Below are 24,892 nucleotides of genomic sequence, written 5' to 3'. Positions count from 1 at the left end.
GCCCACTGCTCTCACTCCAAGGCTGATTCCTTCGTCGTTTGTTCAGCAGCAGTTGCGCCGGCGCCAAGGAGAGGCGCATTTTCAGAATTTGCGCCGCACTGATGCTCGTTCTTCTGCCCTGGTTGTAGGTCAGCGGGTAAGGGCTCGTGTAAACTCTCGATGGCAAAAGGGAGCAGTCGAAAAGGTGTGTGTGGAGCCGAATTCCAACTTAGTCCGACTATCGGATGGCCGACTGTTTCTTCGAACGCGTTGGGCCATTAATATCGATTATTCTTCGTCTTCGTCGCTACCGGAGTTTCATCAGTCTTTCCCGGCACCAGTTCCAGATCGGACAATGTCTTTCCCTACGTCGGAGCAGCCTTTACCAGTGCGTGGGCCGTCTCTTCCGGCTGTCCTTCCGGTGGGCTGTTTTACTCCTTTGAGGGGTGCTGCTTTGTCGCTCGCTGGGCGGCCTGCCCGTTCCAGTCCGGTGGCTGTTCCGGTTCCATCTGTTGCCCCTTTGGAGGGCTGTTCTGCTCCTTTGAGTAGTGCTGTGTCGACCCGAGTTTTGCAACCTGTTTGTTCCGGTCCGGTGTTCGAGGTCTTTCCGGATAGCCCGGTCGTTGGTGATGCTGTGGATGCGCGTGGTCCAGCGCAAAATGTTCCTGCCCCGTTAGTCACTCGTTCCGGCCGGCAGTATTCCCGTCCAGTTGACCCCCCATAGTGGCCATTGTTGTCTTTGGTTCGCTGCAGTATTGGTTCACTATTGCTGTTTGATTTCTTTTCTATTTCTTTCTTCTTGCTCTCCTCGTCATTTTTCGTTTTCATTTGCCTTTTCGTCATCGCTCGCAATCATCGTCTTGTTCTCGGTGTTAGTCTTTTCATTGTTCGTATTCATTGCATTGTCGTTTATTTCTTTTCATAGTTCACATTCATGTTTTTCGTTGCTGTCTTTCTTGCCCCTATTCTTTTTTCCTTCTCCTAAGCTTTGCATTGGTGTTCTTCCTTCTATTGGTTTTGCATTTCCGTGTCGGGGGAAGATGTTGTAGTGTCAGTCACTAGGGGGCTTGGTACTTGTCTCGTCCCGCCTCCTGGTGGCCGATATGCTGGGGCCGAGGCCCCTCTATGCACCAGTTGAAACCAGACTCTTAAGACTACAACAGGTAGATTCTCAATGTTGACCGGGTTTAGGGGGATTTGTTAGGCTGATTGTAGCGAATAGCTAATATTCGACAGGTCTACAGGTCTTTGCATAGTGTCTATTTATTACTGTACGAGGATATGGCTCGCAAAGCAAAGATGTGAAAGGACTGTCGTATGCGGGAGGAAAGAAAGAGGACAACAAGGAGGGTCAAAAACCGATTTTGTTTACCTTTGTATTTTTGAAATTGGTGAGTAATCCAGTAATGTTAGTAAAAGCAATAGCAGGAGTTACGATGTGTCCAAGGTAACGAGAATGTGGGTCGATTACAAAGGGGAGTTAAGTGCGAAGAGTAGTGTACAACAAGAAAGGCTAAAAGCATGTTATTATTTACTTTTTTAAAAATATAAATTGAAATTGATGATTAATCCAGTAAGGCTAATAGGAATGATGACAGAAGGGACTGTGTGTGCAAGATTGCGAAGATGCAGGGTGATTGCAATGGACTGTTGAGTACGCAGATTGATTGTGTAACACACTTTAAAGATTTTTGAGCACTGTACCACTTGTTGACTGGTCGGAGGTTCGGCTCTGAATCCTTGGAGGTCCTACTCAGAATTTTTTCGCGGAAAAAGCAGACGAAAATACAAAATCGTGTCTAGCAGACGACAGTTCGCGGACCTTAAGTTAATAGAACATGGTTTAAGTTTCAATACTAACCAAATGAAATGATATAGACCCATTTGTCTGCTAAAGAAACTTTCACGAATGACTAGGGCTCGGTCCCAATCGTCTACGAACCACGGTTTGTCGAAATAAGTTCATCAAACCGTCGGTTTGGTTTAACTATTTTTTACTTCGGTTCGGTTTTCAGTTTGGAGTTTGGGCAAACAGGTTTGAACCGCTATTTTCGTATTATTTTATAAATTTTTGTGGAAATATCAAATGAATCAATAAAATCACTAATTATTGTGACTTGTGAGCGTAATAGGGCGCCAATGGCGTGGCGTAGATGGTTTTCTTGTTACCGGAAAATTTTCGATAAGCCGATGAGATACTTTTTTGCCTCTGAAACAATAGCCACCAGCGGACAGGGGCGGACTTATTGGATAAATATCTCGTAGAAGCCAATCAAGTTTGAAAATTTTCCTCTATACCTAAACACGTTCCCATATCTCCTGTTCGAATGCAACCTGTACAATAAGAAGTTGATTGTTTTAACTTTGAATCATTTATTTTGAATCATAGTTTTTATACCGTCATACCATTATCCAGTGCCGTCTTTACCCTTAAGCCGGTTAGGCCGGTGCTGGGGGGCCAGGGCAAACGATAGGCCAAACCTCCAGTGTATTTAAAAAAAAAACAGGCTACGGTTTTAAATCTCAACGCCACCGCTTTCTGCCTGTGGCATGATGGGTAGGGTGGCAAACTAGCTAGGTTGGCACTGGTAGGGGGGTAATGGCTCAACATTTGACCTTCAACCAGTAACAACGTTTCACAATGTTTGAAGTCGTGCTTGCCAGTTGCACGTTGGTTCTGGCGTGATTTCACCAACGTAATAATGAGTGGGTTAAATTTCAATAAACGAAAATCTAGTGGTGCGCGTCGTATAGATGCAGTTGAACAACAACAAAAAATGAATATTTGCTAGCTGCTACTCCTAAGTTGACGACATATTTTAAACCAAGAGAGATTGCTGCTAATGCTGCGGCTAAAAATGCTGGTGAATGTGGTGATGAAGACACGACGAAGTTAAATGAGCCTGAGGGGAGAGATTATCGTGGTGAATGTGCTTCTGATTTGGATTTGAGTGAAGAAGAAATCACGTCGGTGCCGGAAGGTCAAAAAGAAAAAAAACCTAAAAGGTTTTCTACTGACCCGTCTTATTGGGATCGTCATGACCACGAACTGGTCGCATTTGTTATTGATACGTCAAACCCTAGAAATTATGATCCTTCTAAATTTTACTTTACAAGTTCCGAGAAGCGTGAACCGTTGGGAAAAGTGAGACGAGCCAACGTGGATCTCTTCTACCGTAAGCTAGTAAACGGAGAGAAGAAACCACGTGATTGGTTGGAGTTTTCAAAGCGAAATGGAAGTCTGTACTGTGTGCCATATTTTTTCTTTGGTGAAGAACGCAAGTATTCTATGGCTGGAAAAGAAGGATTTCGTGATTGGATGAACGCCAGCAAGGCCATTAGTGATCACGAACGGTCATCGGACCATAGTCATGCCATTTCTACCTTTTTCAACCGTTGCGAACCTCAAGACAAGATTGATGCTGACTTTATCAGACAAGCGCGAATTCATCAAGATTATTGGAGGGAATTCCTACACTGGTCAGTGGCTGTCATAAAATTTCTTTCTTCCTGTGGAATGGCTTTTCCCGGATCTAACCAGCAACTCGGATCGGTTCACAACGGAAACTATCTCATTCTATTCGAACTATTGGCTCTACACGATCCTTTTTTGGCAAAGCACTTGGCGACTTACGGCAAAAAGGACAAAGGTAACACCTCCTACCTCTCCGCCAACATCTGCGAAGAGTTCATTCAACTTCTTGCTAAAAAGGTGGAAGCTTATATAGTTGAGGAGTTGAAAGAAGCCAAGTACTATTCAGTCATCGTTGATTCCACCCCGAATGGGTCGCACACCGACCAACTGTGTTTTGTTCTGCGCTACGTGCTGCCGGATGGAGCGCCAGTCGAACGTTTCCTCGGATTCCTACCAATGTATGGCCACACCGCTCTACAAATGTTAGACATGGTGACGGATAAGTTGAACAGGCACGAAATTCCGATAGAAAACCTCCGCGGGCAATCGTACGATAATGCTAGCAACATGACGGGCATCTACATTGGACTGCAAACTAGGATTAAGGTCGTCAATCCTCAGGCAGAGTATGTGCCATGCAGTGGTCATTCTCTGAACCTCGCAGGAACCAGCGTGGCGGAATCATGTGCTACAGACGTTGACTTCTTCAGTTTTTTGCAACAACTCTTCAATTTCTTGTCAGGATCGACGCATCGTTGGGCTGTTCTACTAGATATCCTACGAGCAAGTAAGAAGAAGGGGTTTAAAGGTCCTAAGAGTCTCTCCCAGACCCGCTCGAGCTGACGCTGTCATTGCCTTGAAAGAGGGCTATACAGAATTTAAATCCGCATTAATACGGATTGCAGCTGATTCAACTCAAACTCCAAGAAACAGAGCGGAAGCCAATGGACTTGTCGAAAAATTCAACAAGCTCGAAACAGCCGTGCTGACAGTAATTTTGGCCTCGGTATTGGAACGCGTAAACAAAGTCAACAAGCAGCTGCAATCCGTAGCAATTGATCTTGGCATTGTAGTAGAGTTCTATTCTTCGCTTGTTGCATTTACTAAAGAGGTCCGAGACAACTATAACAATTACGAGAAACAGGCTGTGGAACTGTTTGGAATGGAAATGGGGTCATTTGTCTACTGTCTACTCTGCTGATGAGCGCCGACAGCGGCCCCGCAAGCGACACCATGATGAAATGAACAGTGCTTCTGACATGACTTTTACGGGCCGTACTAAAAGATGATCGCTGAAGTCAACATCATGCTGGATCAGCTAACAGCAGAGCTCCGACGAAGGCAACAAGCCTACTCGCAATTACATGCCCGTTTTGGATTTCTTACGATGCTCCCCGACTTGGACACAGCAGCCATCACTTCTCAAGCACAAAATCTGGTTAACCATTATCCAAATGACATTGAGCAGTGTTTTCCGAACGAATGCCTTCACTTCAAGAGTTTCGTTTCTCCACACATCGGTGAAGGGCTAAAGAAGCGGAAACCAAGTGGGCTGGGCCTAATGCGGATCATGTGAGAAAAGGAACTGCAAGCAACTTTTGCAAATGTAGATCAAGTCCTTCGAATATTCCTCTCCACAGCTGTTACGAATTGCTCCAGCGAGCGATCCTTCTCCACTTTAAAACTGATCAAAAACTATCTACGGTCTACCATAGTCCAACAACGATTATCAGCACTTGCGCTTCTTCAAATTGAAAACGTTATTTTGAATTTGGTGTTGTTAATTTATTTTCTGCTTTAAAATGCCGCCGAAAGTGCTAAACTGTTAACTGATAACTAAACTGATAAATGATCATTGATTTTGTTTCTTAATGGTAATCTTATAAAATTATAATAACTGCTAATAAACCAAGAATCGTGTATGCTAATTTTCTGGCATTTTTACATTTTTTACTCAGGAAAAAAGGCCAAAACTCCATGGATGGCCTAGGGTCCACCAAAAGTAAAAGGCGGCACTGCCCTTATCCCCCGCTGGTTACTTGGACAAAAGAAATTAACAAGTAAAATCTTTGTTAGGCATTTTATTCACGTGCTTCTATCATTGTCAATCTTGTTTATATGGTATTCACATATCAATTATTATTTAACGTTATAAATTTTTAAAAAAGGTTTTTTTACGAATAAATTTCCAATTAGATACTGTTGGAAATATAATCGCCCAACAGACGACGACAACCCGATCCGGCCGCCGGATGACTGCACCCGCGCATTTGCGCGACTATTGTCTCAGGGGCCCCCGATAGGTGGCCCCAAACCCCCATTGTTTCCCCTCCTTTAATTGTTACACCCCCACTAAGTGACTGTAAATCTATCAGTGTAAAACGAATAGACGGTTGGAACAGACACAGTTCTTAGTGTCAATTTAATTACTCAACCTAAACTGTAAGTACGGTATGACACGCCGCCAAAAGTATTTACAAAGTTAACAGATACCATCTAAAAAATTAAAAGATTTTCCTATGTAGCGTATCGAAAGCATATATTCCCCCATCACAATCGGATCTGCGATTAGTTGCCATTGAGGCAACTAATCGTCGATAATCGTTGATAACCGTTTAAATTTAGATACTTTAAACGAACATTTAACAACGTAAAAAAATCCGACTAGCTCTACCTTCAAAACAAAACATGTGTTAAAGTCACGGCTTTGGAAACATTATGCAAAAACAAGTGAGATTAAAGCTGAGTACCATTATTGCAAGAAATTGTTTGTCGTTTGTGGTACTGGCATGAAGATGGTTTTCCAATTGCTCGAATGAGTTTTAACCCTGAAACTGTAAAAGCCTTCATATTGTCACGGGTAAAAAGGGAGATTGGTTATCTCTTCGTTGAGATGAGTCACAAGCTCCTTGGACAACGCTGCGATCGTGGTGAAGAAATTAACAGGAGAAGTTCGCTCCAGATACAGATATACGTAATCTGGAAGGGGAGTAATTCGTGTGACTGTATAGAACGCTGTCCCGAATCTACGTTAGATGAGTGTCCATCGGGTGAGCTCCCGGAACTGGGCTCCGTTAGAGGAGTTCCCTGAGTTCCCTGATTTCCCTAGAATGGGTATAGCGACAAGTGGAAAAGATTTTTAGCTCTGTCCCTCAATGTCGACTGAATGTTGTCGCGGGTGAAAAGGGAGATTGGTTATCTCTTCGCAGAGATGAGTCATCCGCTCCTTGGACAACGCTGCGATCGTGGTGAAGAAATTATCAGAAGTCCGTAAGAAGAAAGATACGCAGATACGCAGTCCGGAAAGGGAGTAATTCGCGCGACGGTATAAAACGCTGCCCCGAATCTGCGTTAAATGAGTCTCCATCGGGTGAGCTCCTGGAGCTGGGCTACGTTAGAGGAGTTACTTGGTTTCCCTAGAGGTCTTCAGACGCTTCTCCAACTTTTGGTAATGGTTATCCCCTTTTTGTTCGAGTAGAACCATTGTTTAGATTTAAGTCATCACTTGTTGTATTTGTTTGTGCTTGTTTAAATACAACCAGTGTGACGATATATAGATGGGGTAGGCAGTCGAATGGTCGAGATAGGTCTTACCCAGAGATAAGGAGATGGCTCACTCCACGTAAAGCCCAGCAGTCGACATTTTCCCTCCTCCCCCTCTCTAGCAGACGAATTCGACCGCGCTGCTCCTTTCGGCCAGCTCCGGAATCATGGCTGTACTTGGCGGTAAGGACGGTATGGTTTAAAACGTGAAGGGGGAGCGCTACTGGGAAATCCTTACCACCAAGTACAGCCATGATTCCGGAGCTAACCGAAAGGAGCAGCGCAGTCGAATTCATCTGCTAGAGAGGGGGAGGAGGGAAAATGTCGACTGCTGGGCTTTACGTGGAGTGAGCCATCTCCTTATCTCTGGTCTTACCCTTTTTGCTTCAACACTTTCTGATCTCTCTGTGCGTCAGTTCCATCTGAGAAATAAAGCTTACTTGTTTCATCAAGATTCATCGTTTTTTTTTCCTTTTAAATAACAACACGAAACAGTGAGAGGGTTGACCTGAGGAAACTGTGAGTGGGTCGACGACCAGAGGCCACAAGTGAGCCGGCGATCAGCGACAACGAGTATGGGTGGGCAGAGATTTGAGTGGGGCGAAGGGCAGAAACTGCGACCGGGTAAACGGGAAGGAAAAAAGGGTTAGTCGGTAAGCGAATTTACGGTGCGGGCTGACGGGCAGGTATAAATCAAAAATTAGCAATCAAAATATATGCGCGTTGAAAAAAAAAGGCCAGTGCCACCTACCCCCGGCCCTGGACGGCCCAAGCACTGTTACGGTCTACGACATACTTACTATCGTTAATGTCTTAATGGTTCGTCTCCAGTGTTTATAGGATCTCCAGGAAAATTATTTGAGATTAAATGGCTTTCACAAACTTGGAATTTGGAATTCGGGTTCCAATTTTCCCAATTAGTTGCTTCATTTCTTTACTGATAACTTTATTGTAACAATTAAAGCCCAATTTTTATTTGTTTGACTACCGTATACTGGGGCTACTTTACACAACAAATGCCAATTTTTCGCAGTTTTTTAACCATAAATCCTGTACTGATCTAGTAAAACTAAAGCGGAAAAAAGCGTTTATAAAAAAAAAGATGACGAATTCACCTGCATTTGTCCCATCTCGATATCTGTTGTAGGAGGGCTGATACAAGCATATGAAAATGGGTGTGTAAAGTTACCCCGCATGGGGCTACTTTACACAGCAATGCATTCCTTATGGGAATTGAGAGAAAAAATCAAAGTTGTTCAATAAATCGCTAACGGGTAGGAATTTTCCAACGAATTTTTTACAATAGCTATTTTTACATGCCAGTATTCTTCTCATTAAAAAAAAATCCGTAAAATACTGAGTTGATGCGACCACAAAAAATTTAAAACGTAAAAGTTTATGGTTTTGACGGGAAAAAAAATTCGCAACTAAAAAACGCCGTTATGGATTTCAGATTTTTTTTTATTTGTATTGCCTACCATGTGACTAATGCATTGGTAAAAAAATTTCGGATTTAATTTATGTTTACGCCGTGAAAACACTCGAACGAGAACGAAAAAACACCTTCGCGTTTGATAGGTTGGGGCAACTCTTTCACAATATCCACCGATGAGATGACATTAATGTCACAACGCTTAGGAAATGAAAAACTGACCTTTGCCCTCTTCCGTAGACACATAACTTCGAGGGAATTGCTGTTACGATATTTAATTACTTTTGCAACGTAAGGTTTTCGAGCCCTCCCAACGGAAAAGAAAGCTATGATCCTTTTTCCCGAAACGGTGTTTTCAGAAAAAATCGACAAAAGACCTTGAAACAAAGTGTACATCGACTAACAAAAAAACGTGGGGTAACTTTACACGCCTGTTCATTTTGTATAAAGTAGCCCCGAAAACGTTGAAAACCCGGGGGCTACTTTACACACGTAGTTTGCCAGCCACAGAAAAATACTACACCACATATTTTCTTACACCCTTTTATTTAGAAGATGTTTTCACACGAATGTAAAAAAAAAATTGAAATATGTGAACTTAAGACCTAAAAACCGCAAACTTACTTTTAACAAATTTTGATCGAGTTTTTCTGCTCAAACTGTTGACGAGAAATTTACACTTCAACCTGCGTCTATGTAATTTTTCCACACACTGTCACAAACTAGATCTTCTGCTGAGCAAAATGACCCCTTTTCCCGCCAGTTTGCGATTCTCGGCAAACGTTGCGCGCCAAAACACTTTTTCCCGCGTTGCGTTTAAAGTAGCCCCAATCGACGGTACTCTTTTATATCTAGTGGCAGAAAAGAAACTAATCCACTGCCAATATACAATCCACTGCCAATACCAATACTTGCAAGTCATATTATATTTGAACAAAAATTGTTCCCGGCTTGCAACTCCTCCTTTCCTTCTTCATGTAAAATGTACACACCATACCCTTTAGTTATATTACCATGCTATCAGTAAAATCTTAGAAGGCAGTTTTATATCTGTATTTTTAATGAATTCAGTCCATTTCAGTTCATCGTCCAACTTCATTCTGGCTGTGTACTTTAAATATGGCAAACGTTTTATCAAAATGATAGGAAGACCATACCATATAAACGGCGTACTTTAGCTCAAAATTGCTTCGCTTTTAATTGAAGGATATAATCTACAATGAGATGATGACCATTCTAGGGATGGTAAATAAATGACAAATTGTCTGCATATGAAATGTCAATAATCATTCACAGTTATTTCTGAGCAACTGCGGATGTCACCAATGGAGACAACTCTACAAGGTTTTCAACTGGAGGCCAATCGCTCAATTTTATTTCCTTTTCGACCGCCAAGTATTTTTCTTTGCGTGGTCGTAACTTCAACCAGAAGGAAGAATCCATCACTTTGACGAGACCACGATCTATCACAATTTCCTCAGTTAACAGACAAACGATTACCTGAAAATACAAGACAGGATTGTTTTGATTAAAATGTGAAAAGAAACCATTTTCATTAGAAAATTAGGTTAGCCAACGCCATTGCTATTTTTTTTTTCGCCATGTGGATTAATATACAGTCGAAACTTCAAGGATGATCATTGCCACATGGTCTTAATTTGTGGAACGTACGACACGCTGCCTGTTCTGCTACCACATTTTTTTTTTTTTTTAATCTTTCCACTTCTTTTCAATCTTTTAATTTTTACTGATTTATATAAGTAGGATACCCATTCCGTATCGTGCTATCCTACAATACAACGTAAAAGCGTATGGCAAGGTAGACTCCCACTCGAATCAATTCAGGTTGAAAACTACGATTCGAGGCGTTCCAAAACATCCCACTTTAGTTAAATCGAATTGAAATTTTTCCAATCCTAGTTGAATAGATTTTTGTTTTTATCTCAATAGAGTCGGTTCAAGTTGAATTGAAATCGAATCAATTCGAGTCGATTTGAATCCAACAGAATTCGAGTGGGAGTCCTATAGCAAGGAAAGCTTGTTAAGGAAACCCCAGTTTAGTGTGACAGCTACCAGCATTCCATGTTAACATGCCAATAAAACGATTCGCATGCATTCAAATAATTGAGAAGATATTTGAAAAAATTTGATTAATGGAAAAAGATTGTGGCTGTTTGAACAGTTACCTGGGCAGCGGATAGGCTGAAAATGACGAGGCGGAACTCCATAGGAGGCATTTCAAGTTCTAGCCACTTCTTGATTGCGTAGCCAGGATCGATAAGAACGTAGAGAGAAAATGCAGTAGAAGCGCCTAAAGCTCCGACAAACCAGTAGTTTTTGAGGAAAACCTCCCTAAATGGTCTTCCTTTAGCATACGCCAATGCCAAAACAATATATTGGCACATAGACATGCTAAATATGGCATAGTTTTCATGAGACGCATAGTCTCCCGTTGCCAGGCCAGTCACGTTGTTGTGAAGTGTCATATACGGCACAAACCAGTCTTGTTTGGTGAGGATAATCATACTAAGAGCTTGGAATAAGCCAACCAAGCATACTTGAATAAGAAGTGACCCCACAGGTGGTAGTGAGAGAAGGGAGGTCAGTGGCGGGTGGTTGAATAGTGGTCCTGGATGAGGTTGCGTACGTCCGAAAACGGCGGAAAGTGAGCAAATAAGGAAAAGATCGATGTAGAGGAATTGGAAGTCCGTCAAATTGGTTCCGATTTCGTATAAAATCATGACGGAGATAAACTGCGTGAGACTGTATGCGGCCATGTACTTGAAAATGCCAAATGACGTCACCAGTGCGCAACGTCCTTGACGAATGAGCTCTGGTACGCAACTAATGCTCGCCTCTCTTGAAGTGAAAGGTGAAGCCACAGAAGCTTCGGAGTCTGACAATGAAATTCCGGCATGAGCTGCTTTTAGAGCACCGCAGTCGTTTGCCCCATCTCCACACATTCCTACATATGAGTTATAACCTATTAGTGACGTAACGTAATTTTTAAAGAAGGGTGTTATAAAATTGGATTAGGCCAAGATGAAGCTAAAACTGGTCAAAATAATGGAAATTCTTCAATTCATTTACCGACAACATAGTTCAGTTGTTGCAATGCCTGGACGAGCTGCTGTTTTTGGTCAGGAGACATACGTGCGAAGATTGTCCCTTTCACGACGCATCGGGGTACTAAGTCCTGATAATGTTCTTGAATAACTGACCAGCATTTTCCTGTGATAGCTAAATGACCGGTGAAGTCCTAAAAAGAAAGTTACGTTTCAGTTTCAATTCACAACCCAATATTTTGTCTCTGAAATAGTATTACCGTGTCGTTTATATCCAAAGTCGTATCGCCGCTACTATTCATCGTCGACGGTGAGGTAGTATTGGACGGTGTCTGTACAAGTCAAGGCGTTCAAGGTTTTATTATTTTGGTCTATTAGCAGTATGTCAGGAATTCGATGTAACCTGAATAGAAGACTTTTCGGCCAAAGTGTAGGTCAAACGCGGTTTTCCTTCGGTTGAACCTGCACCAATAATTTCTTCGTAGTTGACGATCACTACTTGATCATGGGATCCCACCATTCCACAGTCTAAAAAACACACAAATCTCTCAATAAGTAAAAGGAACCACTCACGCATTTCTTAGTAAAGAAAAATTTAAAAAACAAAACAACAAAGAGTAACTGACCGCGAGCAACGCTAATAGCTGTAAGCAAATTGTCTCCTAGAATGGAATGGGTAAGTGTTATAGTCAGGTACAGTGACTGGAATCCAAAACGGTGTGTGACATTTACCAGTGACCATGATGGTTCTCACAGCTGCATCTGATAGCTGATTAACTATCGCCTTGGTATCCGGTTTCAGCCGATTCTCTAAGACGACTAGACCTAAAATAGAAAACAAATTATCAGAAGGAAGCAGACGCATGTTAAACACGTTTAGATATACTGTAGCAACACATCAATGCATCATAGACTGTGTGGAAATACTATGACTTACCGAGGAATGTCAATTCATGCTCTAGATCTTCTCTTTGAACTTTTTGAAGCTTGTGTAAGGATCGAATCTCAACGACACGGTGAGCCAGGGCTATAACGCGGAAACCTTGCCTCGTATATTCTTCGAGAATTTGATTATGGTTTCCCGGCACTAGAAATAAGCATTATGTGTGAAATTTCAAAATAAATTGGGGAATGCATTAAACATGTGAATTTGCGCAACGAAGTTTCTTCAGCAACCTTTTTTGCTACTTGGATCACTACGTTCACAACGTAAAGCGATGGTGTAGCACTCAGGCGTGTTGGCTTTCGCACTGTGGCTGCAGATTGGCGCAACAAATAGGAAAGACACGAACTGAGGAGAACAAAACCGTACGGTACTGAAGGTGGTAATCGAACTGAACACAAATAGTAGTCTGCAAGCTTTAGCAAACTTCATAAAAACTGCACCGTGCTTTATTCTTAATTGTTTTGTCACCTAGTTCCTTGTCTATAAATCTACGGGATCTGAAATGTATTTAATCAGATTGGTCGGACCAATTCGAACAGGGAATGCATTTCTATGAGAAAGGCATAAAGGCTCAAAGGGCTCGTTGGCCCAGTTCGATATATGCTCGCTGACAGCATATGAAAGCATGGCGATGGCAACAGGATAATGAAACTAAATAAACTTCATGGCGCAGCTGTTACAGAAAACTTACCGGTATCAGGCTTGCACAGGGATTGAACCATTTCAGGAGATCCTTTGCAAAAAAAATGAAGCTGTTCTTGACCAATCCGTTTGCAGATGATGGCCATTCGCTGAAGACTCGAGCTGAACGGGAACTGGCGAACAATGCCTACTTCAACCTAGCGACGGCCGATTACAGTTAAATTGGCCATTTAGTAGAGTTACCTGTAAGAAAAACTTTGAGTAGGAATGAACTGATTACTTTAGCTCCATCCGCACCGCTTTCGACGGAATCATAAGTTTCAGGGTCTGTTTTATTTCCACCCTCTGGCGTCCACGTAACGACTGTTGGGCAAATGTTGTCGTATTTACTCGTATCTTCATTGGATGGTTCAACGAGTACCCATCCCGTTGACTCAAACATCTGGATGATTAGACGAATGTGATTTTAGTGTCTTCAACTAATCTAGTAGAGAATTTCTCTCACCTTAAGGTCTAATGGATCACCGCTAAGGTTTCCATCTATAATTGTCAACGAATGGCAAGTGGCCATGCCCATTAGCAATAGAGGTGGGTCCAGTTTATTACAACTGGCTGACGATGGACCTCGATCGTATGGACGAAGTGTGGATAATGCCTGAGATAACTTTAACGGAGCTACCATTGCAAATCATGAAGTTAAAACGAAAACCATCAAACATGTTAACCAAATACTTCTTAAAGGAGGTATGTAGCGACGACTTTCTACAACTGGTACAATACCCCATAAATCCAGCCCATCTTCTGTTAGCGTTCCAGTTTTATCGAAGCAAATACAATTCAAAGATCCTGTACAGAAAAGAAATCAAATATCAAGAAAGAAGGAGTTATTTAATGTAAAACATTAGCGCCTTACCTGAAACATTAATTGATCTAGGTGAAATGCAGAAAATATTTCGCTGTTCAAGCCTTTTTTGTGCCAAAATGATTCCTGCGGTCATGGCCGCAGGTAAGGCGGGAGGAACGCAAATAGTGATAATGTCAAAAGAATGAAATACAACTTTCAATCCTGCTTCTCCAGAAATAATCTGCAGCAAAAGGCCGACAAGTTTAGTTTTTGCGGCAACTACACGGCAATTAAGTCCCACGAATTCTCTTACCTTTTTAACTATGCTGTAGGTAAATCCAATAGAAGCCAAGGAAGCAAGAAAGCCAATAAATCGGTAACTGTCTCTCTCAAAACGGAAATCAACCGGCGGTGGGTACATTATGGCGGACACGAGCGAACCTTTTGCTGTCATAAAGCCAGTCGACGTTACGACTGCCATTACCTATATATTCACAGGTTGCAGTTTGAATTGTGTAAACGGATAATTTGTCAGCGACGTGACAGCTTACTTTTTCGTCGTTATAAAATCGTGTTTGGACAACTTTGGTTCCACTAAACAAAGTATGTCTAGAGTGTTCTTTAGGATGATATAGAACGTCTGGTTGGAATGGCAAAGGAGTCTTTGTTACAGGTACACTTTCCCCTTTATCATCCATTCAAAGTTTTGATTTTGGTTTTTACTTGAAATTTCTCAAAGTATGACGTAGAGTTTACCTGTGAGCATGCTTTCATTCACGATGCAGGTACCAAACAGCAGAATAGCGTCACAATGCATTGTACAACCAGTCGCTGGTAAAATGATTATGTCTCCAGGTACCAATTCTTCTGTTCTTATAGTTTCGTATACTCCACTTCCTCGACACACATCTATTATGTCACTGCCGTGAACGGTGTTCCTCAGTTTCTTTTGATTCTTTAAAAAAAGAAACCGTTAAAATTAGCATCTCACATATAAACGACACGATGATTTACTTTTACTCACTTTTCTTGTCTGAATGATCGAAATGGTTATTCCAGCCTATCGCAGCAGAGGATTAATCATACAATAAGAACGTTGAATTGTAGATTAATTTTACAATAGAATAGTTTTGGTCTTACCGCAGACATAACCATAATAGCGGCGGCGAAGTAATAATATTCGATCATAATCCAAATCAGGACAGAAACCACTTGGAAGATATAAAACGGATTCAACACTTCAAGAAGGAGAAGCTCCAAAACGCTTTTCACTGGAACGTTAATAAAATTGGAGCCAAAAATTGCACGTCTGGAAATGAAGAAAGTTAAGCAAGAAGGTGAACCCACGGACTCTAGAAATACGATATTATCAGATTCGATACCTTCTTTGTTGCTCGAGAAGAGATAAACCAGCTAATCCTTGTTGGGCTTCTGCATGATGCAAGGATGATGTTGGCATACCAGGACCCAAGCTTTTCACTTTCAAGAACTCCTTAGTTTCGATATTCCAAATGTAGCGCAATTTCTTGCACGTGAACATACGCACGCTCGTGGCACCTATGGACAAAGATAAAATGAGTTGAAGCTTTAGGTAGGGTTTGGCTTTGAAACAATTGTTTCTTTTTCCTACTCCGAAATGTGCCGTCTGAGTTTGGAAGAGATAAGGAAGAAGCATCGTCGATTCGATTTAAATCTTGCAATACATGCGAATTACAGTGTTCAGCCGATTTCTTTTTTCCTTTAGCAGTTTGGTTATTTGCAGCATTTCTGTCAACAAAAATCAAAGTACAACTGTCAAACGTATTACAAAAATATCACACAAACGTTTTGACTATTTTCCATACATGATCTCAAGGGCACTCATACAGGTGATACTTCGAATATGAACTCTTCGGTGTTTCTTTTGATAGATCTCCTGTAGCAGGAAACAAATGGATTTTAGAATTAAGAGTAATTATTTTAGTTAATAATACAACAGTATTCTAGCTTACTACGATCAGCACTTTCTCAGCCACCTCGAGAGAACACCTGGTGTACGTGCAGTTGAGAAACCATTCCGGAAACCAATGGAAGACCATGCGTAAAATTCCAAGCGTTTTCAGAATGAAAAGCCAAGTCAGCGCGGTCCGAAAATTGGAGCGGCGGTAGCCGTAAAGTTCCTGTTTGGGAATTTAAATTTTTATTCCCTTTCTGTCAAAGTCGACATCAATTTACTACTGTGAATTATACGATATAAAAAAACAAAACAAAAATCTCATCATTCACATTTCGAACATGAATTAAACGATCAATGTATGATGTATATGTCTCTGCAATAAGGTCGTCGTTACTGTCTATTTAATAAAATTATAAAGGCTCAAAGGTAAAAGCTATAAGAATGAAACCTATTGGATACTGTAAGTGTAAAATGGATCACGACAGACAATTAGACAAGGAAAAAACCATGGAAATCATTAAGTATCATTTGGCGGACGGATGCAGCCACAATGAATGAGGAATCTGGCTTAGATTACTCCCATAAAACCGGTTACGATCAGTAAGAGGTTTCAATACCAGACGTTTGACGTTAGGAAAATGATGAGTAGCAGTCTTAATAACCGAGTTCAGCCATACCATTTGATCCTCCTCCCCTGCGTTGATATATGAAACGTTTGCATTCCTGGAGTAGGGAATATCCGGTGACGTAGTTCGTCCATCCTCACCGTTGGGAAATTGATTCATTTGTTTGGTCAAACCTTCATGAAAAAAAAAAAAAAAAATACATAAAGGATAAATAATTATGGTAGTATAATCGAAGCATTAGCAGGAATAATTCAAAAATATTTTGCAGCTTCCCAACAGACGAATCAACATTAGAATCACAAAACGATTGACCCCGAAAAAATTTGGTTTATTTAGGCCAGAGACGAAGCTTCATGTTAAGGCATTTTAGCCGGTTTTAGCCCACGCTGGAAAAAAATCAAATGCTTATATATCAAATGAAAAGATAAAATGATTGAATATCAATTTTCTAAAGGTAATTCGAATACTGAAGTGGGAGTTACCTTCTGCTTTCTGCAAAATGTTTACTAGTGCTGATTGTTGCGTAAAAGAAGCCTATTACACTGAGTAATGCACATAGCTACTTTCATGTAGACTGTTCAAATAGAAGGAAAAACCTCCCCAGCCAAGTGCGGTGTCAGCTGGGAGCCGATTAAACGCACATCTTTGCACACAGTACACCCAAAAAAACTCTGACGGATGTGAGTGGCTTCTCATTTTGTAAGCGGAAAGTTTGACACCTGACAATGCTTCCGCAATTTACTGTGCAATTTAAGCGTTGCACATAGGGCAATAACATCATTCATCCCAACTCCATGAATTCTGGTGTTTTACAGCTGGCGGATTCGCCTTTTATTTACGAAATAGTTTTTATTACCCTTATCTATTCGTGTCAAGTTTCCCCTGCGTAACATGTTAACGTTAAAAGCAAATTGTCAATTTTTTAAATTTCTTTTCTTTGTCCTTTTTCCTTTTTTTTATGAGGGCCAGAAATTCTTTACTTACCTGCATACCTATCAGGTTTAAATGCTCTGCAATAGCTACAATTCAATACAAAGTAGTCTATTTTGAAAAGCTTGGAAGAAAAATCTGAAAAATCACGTTAATCGAATAACATTGACAGACACACGCAAAATGTTATAAATCAGTTCAACTGGAATCCTAGAAAAAAGGTGGGTGCTAAAAATTTATCCCGGAAGCAATGTTATCCAGTTTTCGTGACAGAAATCGATATCTGTTCGTCATAAACCTAAGCGCGTAATAACGTTGTGCAAACTCAATCGATCGTGTATGCTATTAGAATGTACGTAGTCTACAGTTGAAGCTATGAACAGAACAAAATATTGTTCATTTCTTGTACAAATATTGCTTTAAAAGATCTTCTTAATCTCGGTAAAGGTTTAAATCATATCATAGTTTTTACGCACCAAACGGACATATTTTAACTAATGCAATGCGTGAGACATTGACGAAAAATTATAAACAATTAAGTGACAATGAGATGAACCTTTACGCAAAAGCTGGTGTTGTTCCGCCAAACGGTTATCCTCGGTGTCTTTCAACTTGTTATTAGACATGGCAACTATCTCGTTAAGGCAGCCAGAATTCTTGTACATTCTGTTGAAAATTAATATTCGACTCGTACGCTCACTTGCTTGGCTCACTATTATTAAAACACAAACTCACAGGGTTCTCTCTTGGGCACTGCCGTCATGATTTTCTTAAAACCAGGTATGAATAGCTTCAAATATTTAGTTATTACTTCAAAAGGTTGAAAAGTCGTGCTTCAACGTGTACACTGACAGTGTCCGCGATGCACACTTGGACGGTTTTGCGCACTAGATTTCAGAGATGTGAAAGCACTTGTGTATTCGCTGACAACAAACGAAATCCGAGATTTGGACAGATATAATTCACTGTTAGACTTGATTGTGTTTCGGTAAACCAACGACGTTATGAACAACGTTCACTACTAAAACATCGTGGGGCAGTGAGTAACTGCGCTAGCATGAGTGTCGTAAGGACACGCGCCAGACCTATCGATTTTCTCAAAGCGGAAGAGCCTTGGACCAATCCCTTCTCCTTCCTTTTGGCGCCAAGCTCCACCCTCTTCTGTATTACGCGTGATTGAAGTCAACCTACTCAAACGTACGTGAGCTTTTTACTTAGTAGGCGGCGTAGGTTTTTTCTATTTTTTTTTTTTGTTTTCCTTTCAAGCAATGCAGTCAGTGGCTAGTCAGAATAGCCACTCGTGACTGTTTCACTACTATTCCATTCGATATAGACTTCTTTTTTTTCTGAGAAGTCAGAATTTCAGCCGACAGTATTCACGTTTTATTTAATCGATTGGTAAACAGTATGCCATCTAACGGATAATTCTATATCTAATATCAACACATTGACTTGTAGTGGAAAGGAGAGACTCGGAATTGAATTGAACAGTCAAACATCACAAGACGACAAATGACATATATTCATATATTACAGTGAGGGGAATTTACGCTTAAAATGTTGAAAGACTTGTTACCTTCAGGTCCAGCAGTTGTTCCCACACCGAAATTGTGCAACTCCTGGCTAGACGCATTTCTACCAGGCCACGGGACCATAATTTGAATGTACTGATTAACAAGACAAATGTTTTTTAGTACAAATTCTTGCAAAGATTGGCTTTTCAGTAATTATTTATATTCTATTAAATTTAAAAACTATATTCCATGTCTAAAATTCAGTTTAGTAACATAACTTCTACATAATGAAAGGGAAATTTGATGTTCCATGCTAGAAACCTTGGCCACTGCAGTCAATGAGATTCACATGGAATGAATCTTTGAACATTTAAAAACTCATTTATTTCAAAATTATCTTAAAAAATTACACTTACAAACATTAAAGTATCATTGAATTACAGAAAATCCATGTCAATCAAAAAGGTTTGAAATTATTCATCTAAAGCTTTTGCACAGTTCCAGCTGTCTGGTTCCAGGTTGGCAAAGTTTCCAAAAGAATGCTTTTTCTTACACTTCATCTATCTTAGTGCATATTCACGTAGAAATTAGAAAAATACATTTTGTGGTATAAAGAAAGTTTTACCTTGGACTCTTTCTGCAGTGCACTGTGTTTCTCAACTCCTCAGAAATGAATGACTTACTATCGGCGCTGTGGTTCTATTTGGGTCGATTCCCCATTGCTGTAGCATGGCTATATATATGGCTGTACATAAATATTAAGAAATCGATATCTAGTATTACCGTCGCCGAATCTTTTTAACCTAGAACATCTTTGAATTTACGTGGAATACAAATCCGGTGAAAGACTATTTCAGCAGCAACCACAAGCTAGCGAGGCAATCGGAAAAAGAATAGTTGGGTAAAAATGAAGAAATTACAACTGTGGCAGACGATGTTACGACTAGAGCCACATGTACACATCATGGTCCACACAGCTCTACACTCCAGAGCTCCACACTCCACAGCTCCACACACGATACATGGTTGCGCCCTATCCTCTCTTTTTCTCCTTTCTCTTTTTCTCCTTTCTCTTTTTCTCCTTTCTCTTTTTCTCCTTTCTCTTTTTCTCCTTTCTCTTTTTCTCTCCCCCTTCGTCTTGTAATTCGCACGTCATACCAGCCATTGGTATACACCCGAATGGAAGTGGAATGAAAAAAGAAGATTAATAGCTGACACGAATCGAGGAAGAATAGGGTGTGGCGCAGAATAGATTAATCCACGACCTCGGAATCAAACAAGGAATTAATTAAATAAATTAAATTATTTTAAAATAAAGGGTATAGGTGGCTCACCAGAATTTTGTACAAAATTTCTGATGTATCATTTTTCATTTTTCATTGGGCATTTTGTTTTCGTCGTTTTTGACCGCGGTTTTGTCTAATACTATAGTATACTATCAAGTCGCCCCGCCGGAAACATAGATGATCGGGCCGACCGGGACGGGTCGGAAAGGGACTGGGTTTGCCCCGGAAAACTCGGCGCCATTTTCTCAGATGGCAGTTTAAATAGCACCGCATGAAACAAAGAAGGGGACTGAGAGGCCTTTTAATCGCAAATTATTTATGATATTCGATAAAAAGATCAATGATGCTAGTATCAGCTTTCGATTGCTTTTGATCGGGTTACGCACCGCGATTAGACAACCTGGCGAGGCATGGGGCCAAAAAAGACAGACCTTAGCCTGGCCAATCCGCCCCAAAAACCAAAATTCCCCCGATTCCCCGATGAGCAAAAAACCGACCAGATCAACGTGGGGCTAAGCCTTTCTAAACGAGTGCTATATGCCGTCTTCATTGAAAACTAAAAAAAAAAAAAAAAAAACCAAACAAAAGAATAGATTTTTTTTGCGTGTTCTAATCATGCAGCTAGGGCATTTTAGATAAAGTTGGGTAATTAAGTAAAATAACACTGAGCGCTGTTCATACCTACACTACAACTTCATATGCAGCAAGACGGAATAACTTCTGACGTCTATTAATGTATACAGTCACGCGATATAGTTTCTTTCGAAGAATTGTTTACTTGTGTAATGCGGGAATTGTTTCAACACTATTACTCTTTGCGCCCTATCCATTTGTTCGCCGCCCATTCTTTCGCGTTTCTTCTCTTTCCTTCTCTGTTTGTTTTGTCGAATAAAGCGTACCGCTAGTGTACACATAGCAAGAAAAATCTGCTGAAGAAATTGAAATTGCAGAGTGGAACATTATGTTACACGTCACCCTTCTACTCCCATGCTAAAAATTTCGAGAATAGGGGAGTTAAGAAATTATAAGAAGAGTTATAACGTGTTTGTCGGTCTGGTAGGAAAAGGACTCATTTTAAAGTTTCTGAATATTCGCGAAAAGCGAGGTGTTTAAATCGGCTCTAAAATTATTAACCGTAAAAATTAATTAATGCTGTTTACAACTTGTTTGGAGTTGTCCCCCATTTGTTGCGTAAAATGACCGTACTACTTGCAAACCGTACTTTCGAAATTTGACTGAGATTGTGGAAGCTTACTTTTAATGCAAGCAAACATAGGATTTGCCATTTTCTTGTATAAGTGGGGAAGGTCGTCTGTTTAAATGGCGCGCATCAACTAAGAGTCAAAAATGGCATTTTTCCGAATTTTTCCTCTTGAGATAGTGACACAACCTGTTCGCCGTATTTAGGGATTGCCAATGTGTTCAACTCCCGATGAAGTAGTGACACTGTTGTATTTGAAATTGCCCATCACTGCTTCAAGGAACTGCTTACATGTTCCATAGCTTAACGACAAAACAAATCCCAAGTTGCTTCAGACTTCTGATTACTGGAGTGTTTTAACTGCATTCTTTTTCGAAATTTCCACGAAAAAAATATGGAAGTTCAAACGGTTGGAAAGCAACATAGTTTTACCGGGAGAACAAGCCAGGTTTTGGCTGCTTCTTTACTGGAACATCTGGTAAAGAGAAAAGGAGGGAGACAGATGAAGATGTCTACTACCTTATCCAATGCCGCCAAGATCTTTTCAGGTCCTGGAAATCCAAAATCAAAACACAATTTTCCACATTGTAGAAAAAAAAAAAGGAAAAAGAGAATTAGTTCAACTTCTCGGTGAAGCAGCCATGCCCAGAGCACCTGAGTTCCAAACTTTGTTATTGCCGCTTTACAGTTCTGAAAAGTTTCAATTACTCGACTAGAATTTCTTATACTTATCATATACGCATACGGTCACTTTACCAGATATAGTAAATCCACCGATGTACCGTATGGACTGTAGTTTCCCAGCTAAATTATAATAAGTACGCCGATTAGTTCTTCGTAAGCTGAGCAAACATCGCAATTCAGTAAATTTGGTTTGTAAGTGGTTTATTGAGCACACCGTTACTGAAAACCGTATTCGGCTTTTCCGGAATGTCATTGTTTTTTTGTTTTTTTTAAACTAAACAATAAAATAAAGTTTGTTCTAAATTCTTCGGGAATCAAACTAGGATTATGCAATACGAATAGTAAATGTAAAACAAGCCTGGGAATTGTGAAACGGTCTCTTCATTAAGAAACTAATAAACCACTATATCTGTCTTCTTCATCCAGAAAATAATCTTTTTGTGTATGGCATTTGAAATGAACAAATTGAGGAATAAAGAATTTTTAAAAGTTAGAGTTATACTTGGCACTCAAAGCAACTAATTCGTCTTGTGACAACCGATCCTATAAAAAAAACACAGAAAAAAAAATCTTTAGTTTAAATGCTGTAAGTTTTTAATGCGAATAAAATTAAGAAACAGAAAATACTTCTGGCGTTACAACCGGGATTGCTAATGCAAGGTTTATCCAGTGCATTGCTTGAGCATTTTCCCCTAACCTGAAAATGAAAAAAAGAAGAAAAAATTATAGACTTACAAAGTTAATAAACTTCTGTATTAAACGAAAAGTTTCGTAAGACACAACATGTCCCACAAACCGATGAGGTATGAAGAAGCACTAACTGTTCTCCCTTTTCTAAAACAGCGAAAAGCGAATGACACCAAGATATCTTATTGTTACCATGAGCTTTTCCAAAAACCTATACAGGTTGAACTAAATACCACCTTAAAAATTCTGATTTTAATTCATCTTAACGTATTACGTAGAAAATTAAGTAATATGAGGTAATAATATTGAATCTTACTTAATAAAGCATTTGGCGATGTAGAGGGAATTTGTTTTCCAAGGCTCCGCTCGCAGTTTTTCTGAAAGCATAAACTTTGATAATGCTTCCTCGACAGATCCATTTGGGATATTTTTGAAGAGCGCTGTGGCCACCTGAAAAAATACAACTGACGGTAATTTTATTCAAAACATTTTTCTTTGGGTGTTCTAACTTTTCGCTCAATCCAAGATAAAGACGAGACCTGTGATGGTTTAAGAGAAAAAAAAAGTCAAAATTTTTGTTTGGGCAAGTGCTAATTGAGTAAAGTAGTTTCCCGCAAAGACGTACCTCAAAACTGAACCGACCGAGAAGATGATGAAGAAGATAATCTGAAGGACTGATCTCAATTGCTTTATCGATGTGCTCTTTAAATAGTACGCCATTTCGGATTTTTTCTGAAACGTTACAATAACAGCTTGTTGCACCCAATGATATAGCAAACCTAAGGGAAATAAACGTATAAAAAATGTAGAATCAAAATGTCATCAATATTTGTACCATTTATTAGCTTCCGCGTTGGACTCATCTGCAGCCAAAGCTCTTTGCGCCCAATCAACGGCTGTTAACATAACATGTTAAATTTGACATGACTAAAGTGGATGACTACAGTCAGAACATTTACAATCAGAAAATTTACCTTTGAAACTTAATTCCTTTTGCATTTTTGCATCAGATGATGCTTGAGCAGACATTCTGCAGGATTTGGCAGCACGCCAAAGATATTCCACATTACAACCAAACTAAATTACAATAAGCCTATCATTACTGCTTTTGTTTGATTTGAATTTAATAAGATGACAACCTCACTTTCATGATCTGTTAATAATCCAAAAGCAATTTTATAATCATCTGAAGACCCTTCTAATAAACTGTCAACTTTATCAAACAAATCTATGGCTTCCTTAGCTGATGAACTAAGGAAACAATTGTGAGATTGGGAATTACTTTTTAAATTGAAAACTTTTCTTACTTGCTTTCAATTTGCTCAGCAAGGGCATCATTCTCTGGAAAATCAAAGAACTCTTCTGTTTGTCCTTCACAGTCTGACCATGCTGATTGATAATCAGCATCACTTGTGGAAGACAGATAGGATAGGGTTTTCTTGAAGCGGACAACTTTGAATGATTTCTTTGACTTAGAATCTTCATCAATTTCACTATTAAGATCAGTTTTCAAAGATTTTGTTGCTTTCAGATCTTCTATTTCTTTTCTAAGACTATCTATTGCAGAATGAAGCTGCGCTATGTTATAATTAGTTTCCTTCAAACTGTCCAATCTCGTTGCTCTACTAATTCTTTCATAGAACAACCAAATTGCTAATGAACTCGATATTAATCCAGCAAGGATTCCAAAGACAGGTTTACTATCAACGGATATTTTGTTGCCCATAATGAATACAAACAATCGCCATCAATGACAAGACTTTATAGGCTTCTTCAAACCTCCCTTTTTTTATTTTTTTTATGTAGGTAATTTTCTGCAGACGATGTAGAACGACGGTGCCAGGTGCAGAAATTGGACTGACAAACAGTGGTTCCACCTAGCGATCGGCCCGATAAGCCAAAATCGGGTTAACCGCCCCGGCCCGGAAAAGGGCATTCGGGGGTGAATCCGGGTGCCACTTCGTCAGCCGGGGTGGGGTAAAAATCGAGGATTAAAGTCTATTTTAAGTAAACATTACTTAATTTTTATACTGAATTAGTCACTAAATATACTGAATTGTATATACCGAATCGTTTTCTATTTACTGTCAGACGTACAGTAGGTGCCAAAAGTATCCGAACACTTCGCGTTTTCGGACCATTTTAGCATGGGTTCAAATGAC

General features: G+C 40.0%; 3 protein-coding genes and 1 long non-coding RNA gene across 8 annotated transcripts; 2 read left to right on the top strand and 2 right to left on the bottom strand.

Annotated features, from left to right (window-relative positions):
• Window positions 1–2,681: 2,681 nt before the first annotated feature.
• On the top strand, window positions 2,682–4,595 carry LOC116928663 (zinc finger MYM-type protein 1-like). The gene is made up of 3 exons (XM_045177974.1): window positions 2,682–2,718; window positions 2,772–4,181; window positions 4,300–4,595. The coding sequence occupies exons 1-3, from the start codon at window positions 2,682–2,684 to the stop codon at window positions 4,593–4,595; spliced, it is 1,743 nt and encodes a 580-aa protein (XP_045033909.1).
• Window positions 4,596–9,407: 4,812 nt separating this feature from the next.
• Window positions 9,408–19,888, bottom strand: LOC116929677 (polyamine-transporting ATPase 13A3). 4 transcript variants are annotated; one of them, XM_032936982.2, is made up of 26 exons: window positions 19,697–19,888; window positions 19,498–19,617; window positions 18,935–19,025; window positions 16,480–16,601; window positions 15,858–16,025; window positions 15,711–15,781; window positions 15,497–15,633; window positions 15,249–15,423; window positions 15,007–15,175; window positions 14,891–14,926; window positions 14,623–14,821; window positions 14,418–14,551; window positions 14,180–14,350; window positions 13,936–14,107; window positions 13,755–13,868; window positions 13,528–13,697; window positions 13,303–13,464; window positions 13,072–13,219; window positions 12,372–12,521; window positions 12,167–12,259; window positions 12,061–12,096; window positions 11,838–11,962; window positions 11,695–11,766; window positions 11,460–11,628; window positions 10,556–11,334; window positions 9,408–9,869 (listed from the first exon to the last, which is right to left on the bottom strand). In XM_032936982.2, the coding sequence occupies exons 3-26, from the start codon at window positions 19,011–19,013 to the stop codon at window positions 9,666–9,668; spliced, it is 3,855 nt and encodes a 1,284-aa protein (XP_032792873.1). In that variant the 5' UTR covers window positions 19,014–19,025; window positions 19,498–19,617; window positions 19,697–19,888; the 3' UTR covers window positions 9,408–9,665. The 4 variants fall into 4 exon arrangements, with proteins under 4 accessions (XP_032792873.1, XP_032792871.1, XP_032792872.1 ...); XM_032936980.2 differs by lacking the exons at window positions 18,935–19,025; window positions 19,498–19,617; window positions 19,697–19,888 and adding an exon at window positions 17,915–18,381; XM_032936981.2 differs by lacking the exons at window positions 18,935–19,025; window positions 19,498–19,617; window positions 19,697–19,888 and adding an exon at window positions 17,921–18,381.
• On the top strand, window positions 18,437–19,070 carry LOC123475603. The gene is made up of 2 exons (XR_006650965.1): window positions 18,437–18,555; window positions 18,625–19,070. It is a non-coding gene; the product is annotated as an uncharacterized LOC123475603 (long non-coding RNA).
• A 2,339-nt stretch (window positions 19,889–22,227) lies between the features above and the next one.
• Window positions 22,228–24,580, bottom strand: LOC116929720 (regulator of microtubule dynamics protein 3). Of its 2 annotated transcripts, XM_032937055.2 has the most exons (9): window positions 24,038–24,577; window positions 23,870–23,981; window positions 23,705–23,807; window positions 23,566–23,626; window positions 23,356–23,509; window positions 23,240–23,269; window positions 23,047–23,180; window positions 22,671–22,740; window positions 22,228–22,586 (listed from the first exon to the last, which is right to left on the bottom strand). In XM_032937055.2, the coding sequence occupies exons 1-9, from the start codon at window positions 24,454–24,456 to the stop codon at window positions 22,527–22,529; spliced, it is 1,143 nt and encodes a 380-aa protein (XP_032792946.2). In that variant the 5' UTR covers window positions 24,457–24,577; the 3' UTR covers window positions 22,228–22,526. The 2 variants fall into 2 exon arrangements, 1 of the variants encoding a protein (XP_032792946.2); XR_006650964.1 differs by lacking the exon at window positions 23,566–23,626 and having other exon boundaries at window positions 22,461–22,586; window positions 24,038–24,580.
• Window positions 24,581–24,892: the final 312 nt, after the last annotated feature.

Source organism: Daphnia magna, linkage group LG8, assembly GCF_020631705.1.
Source record: "Daphnia magna isolate NIES linkage group LG8, ASM2063170v1.1, whole genome shotgun sequence".
In the NCBI taxonomy this organism is placed as follows: Eukaryota; Metazoa; Arthropoda; class Branchiopoda; order Diplostraca; family Daphniidae; genus Daphnia; species Daphnia magna.
This window is presented reverse-complemented; position numbering and strand designations above follow the sequence as displayed.

What these genes read in the sequence shown, in the direction of transcription:
- LOC116928663 (XM_045177974.1), top strand. Translation starts at nt 2,682, where the DNA reads ATGAGTGGGTTAAATTTCAATAAACGAAAATCTAGTG. An exon ending in CAATAAACGAAAATCTAGTG is followed by an intron (nt 2,719 to 2,771) that starts GTGCGCGTCGTA and finishes AATATTTGCTAG; the next exon opens with CTGCTACTCCTAAGTTGACG. An exon ending in ACTAGATATCCTACGAGCAA is followed by an intron (nt 4,182 to 4,299) that starts GTAAGAAGAAGG and finishes TACGGATTGCAG; the next exon opens with CTGATTCAACTCAAACTCCA.
- LOC116929677 (XM_032936980.2), bottom strand. Translation starts at nt 18,023, where the DNA reads ATGTACAAGAATTCTGGCTGCCTTAACGAGATAGTTGCCATGTCTAAT. An exon ending in CTACATACCTCCTTTAAGAA is followed by an intron (nt 13,698 to 13,754) that starts GTATTTGGTTAA and finishes TTGCAATGGTAG; the next exon opens with CTCCGTTAAAGTTATCTCAG. An exon ending in GCGGTGCGGATGGAGCTAAA is followed by an intron (nt 13,220 to 13,302) that starts GTAATCAGTTCA and finishes GGCCGTCGCTAG; the next exon opens with GTTGAAGTAGGCATTGTTCG.
- LOC116929720 (XM_032937055.2), bottom strand. Translation starts at nt 24,456, where the DNA reads ATGGGCAACAAAATATCCGTTGATAGTAAACCTGTCTTTGGAATCCTT. An exon ending in GCTGAGCAAATTGAAAGCAA is followed by an intron (nt 23,982 to 24,037) that starts GTAAGAAAAGTT and finishes TTGTTTCCTTAG; the next exon opens with TTCATCAGCTAAGGAAGCCA. An exon ending in AAAGGAATTAAGTTTCAAAG is followed by an intron (nt 23,627 to 23,704) that starts GTAAATTTTCTG and finishes TTATGTTAACAG; the next exon opens with CCGTTGATTGGGCGCAAAGA.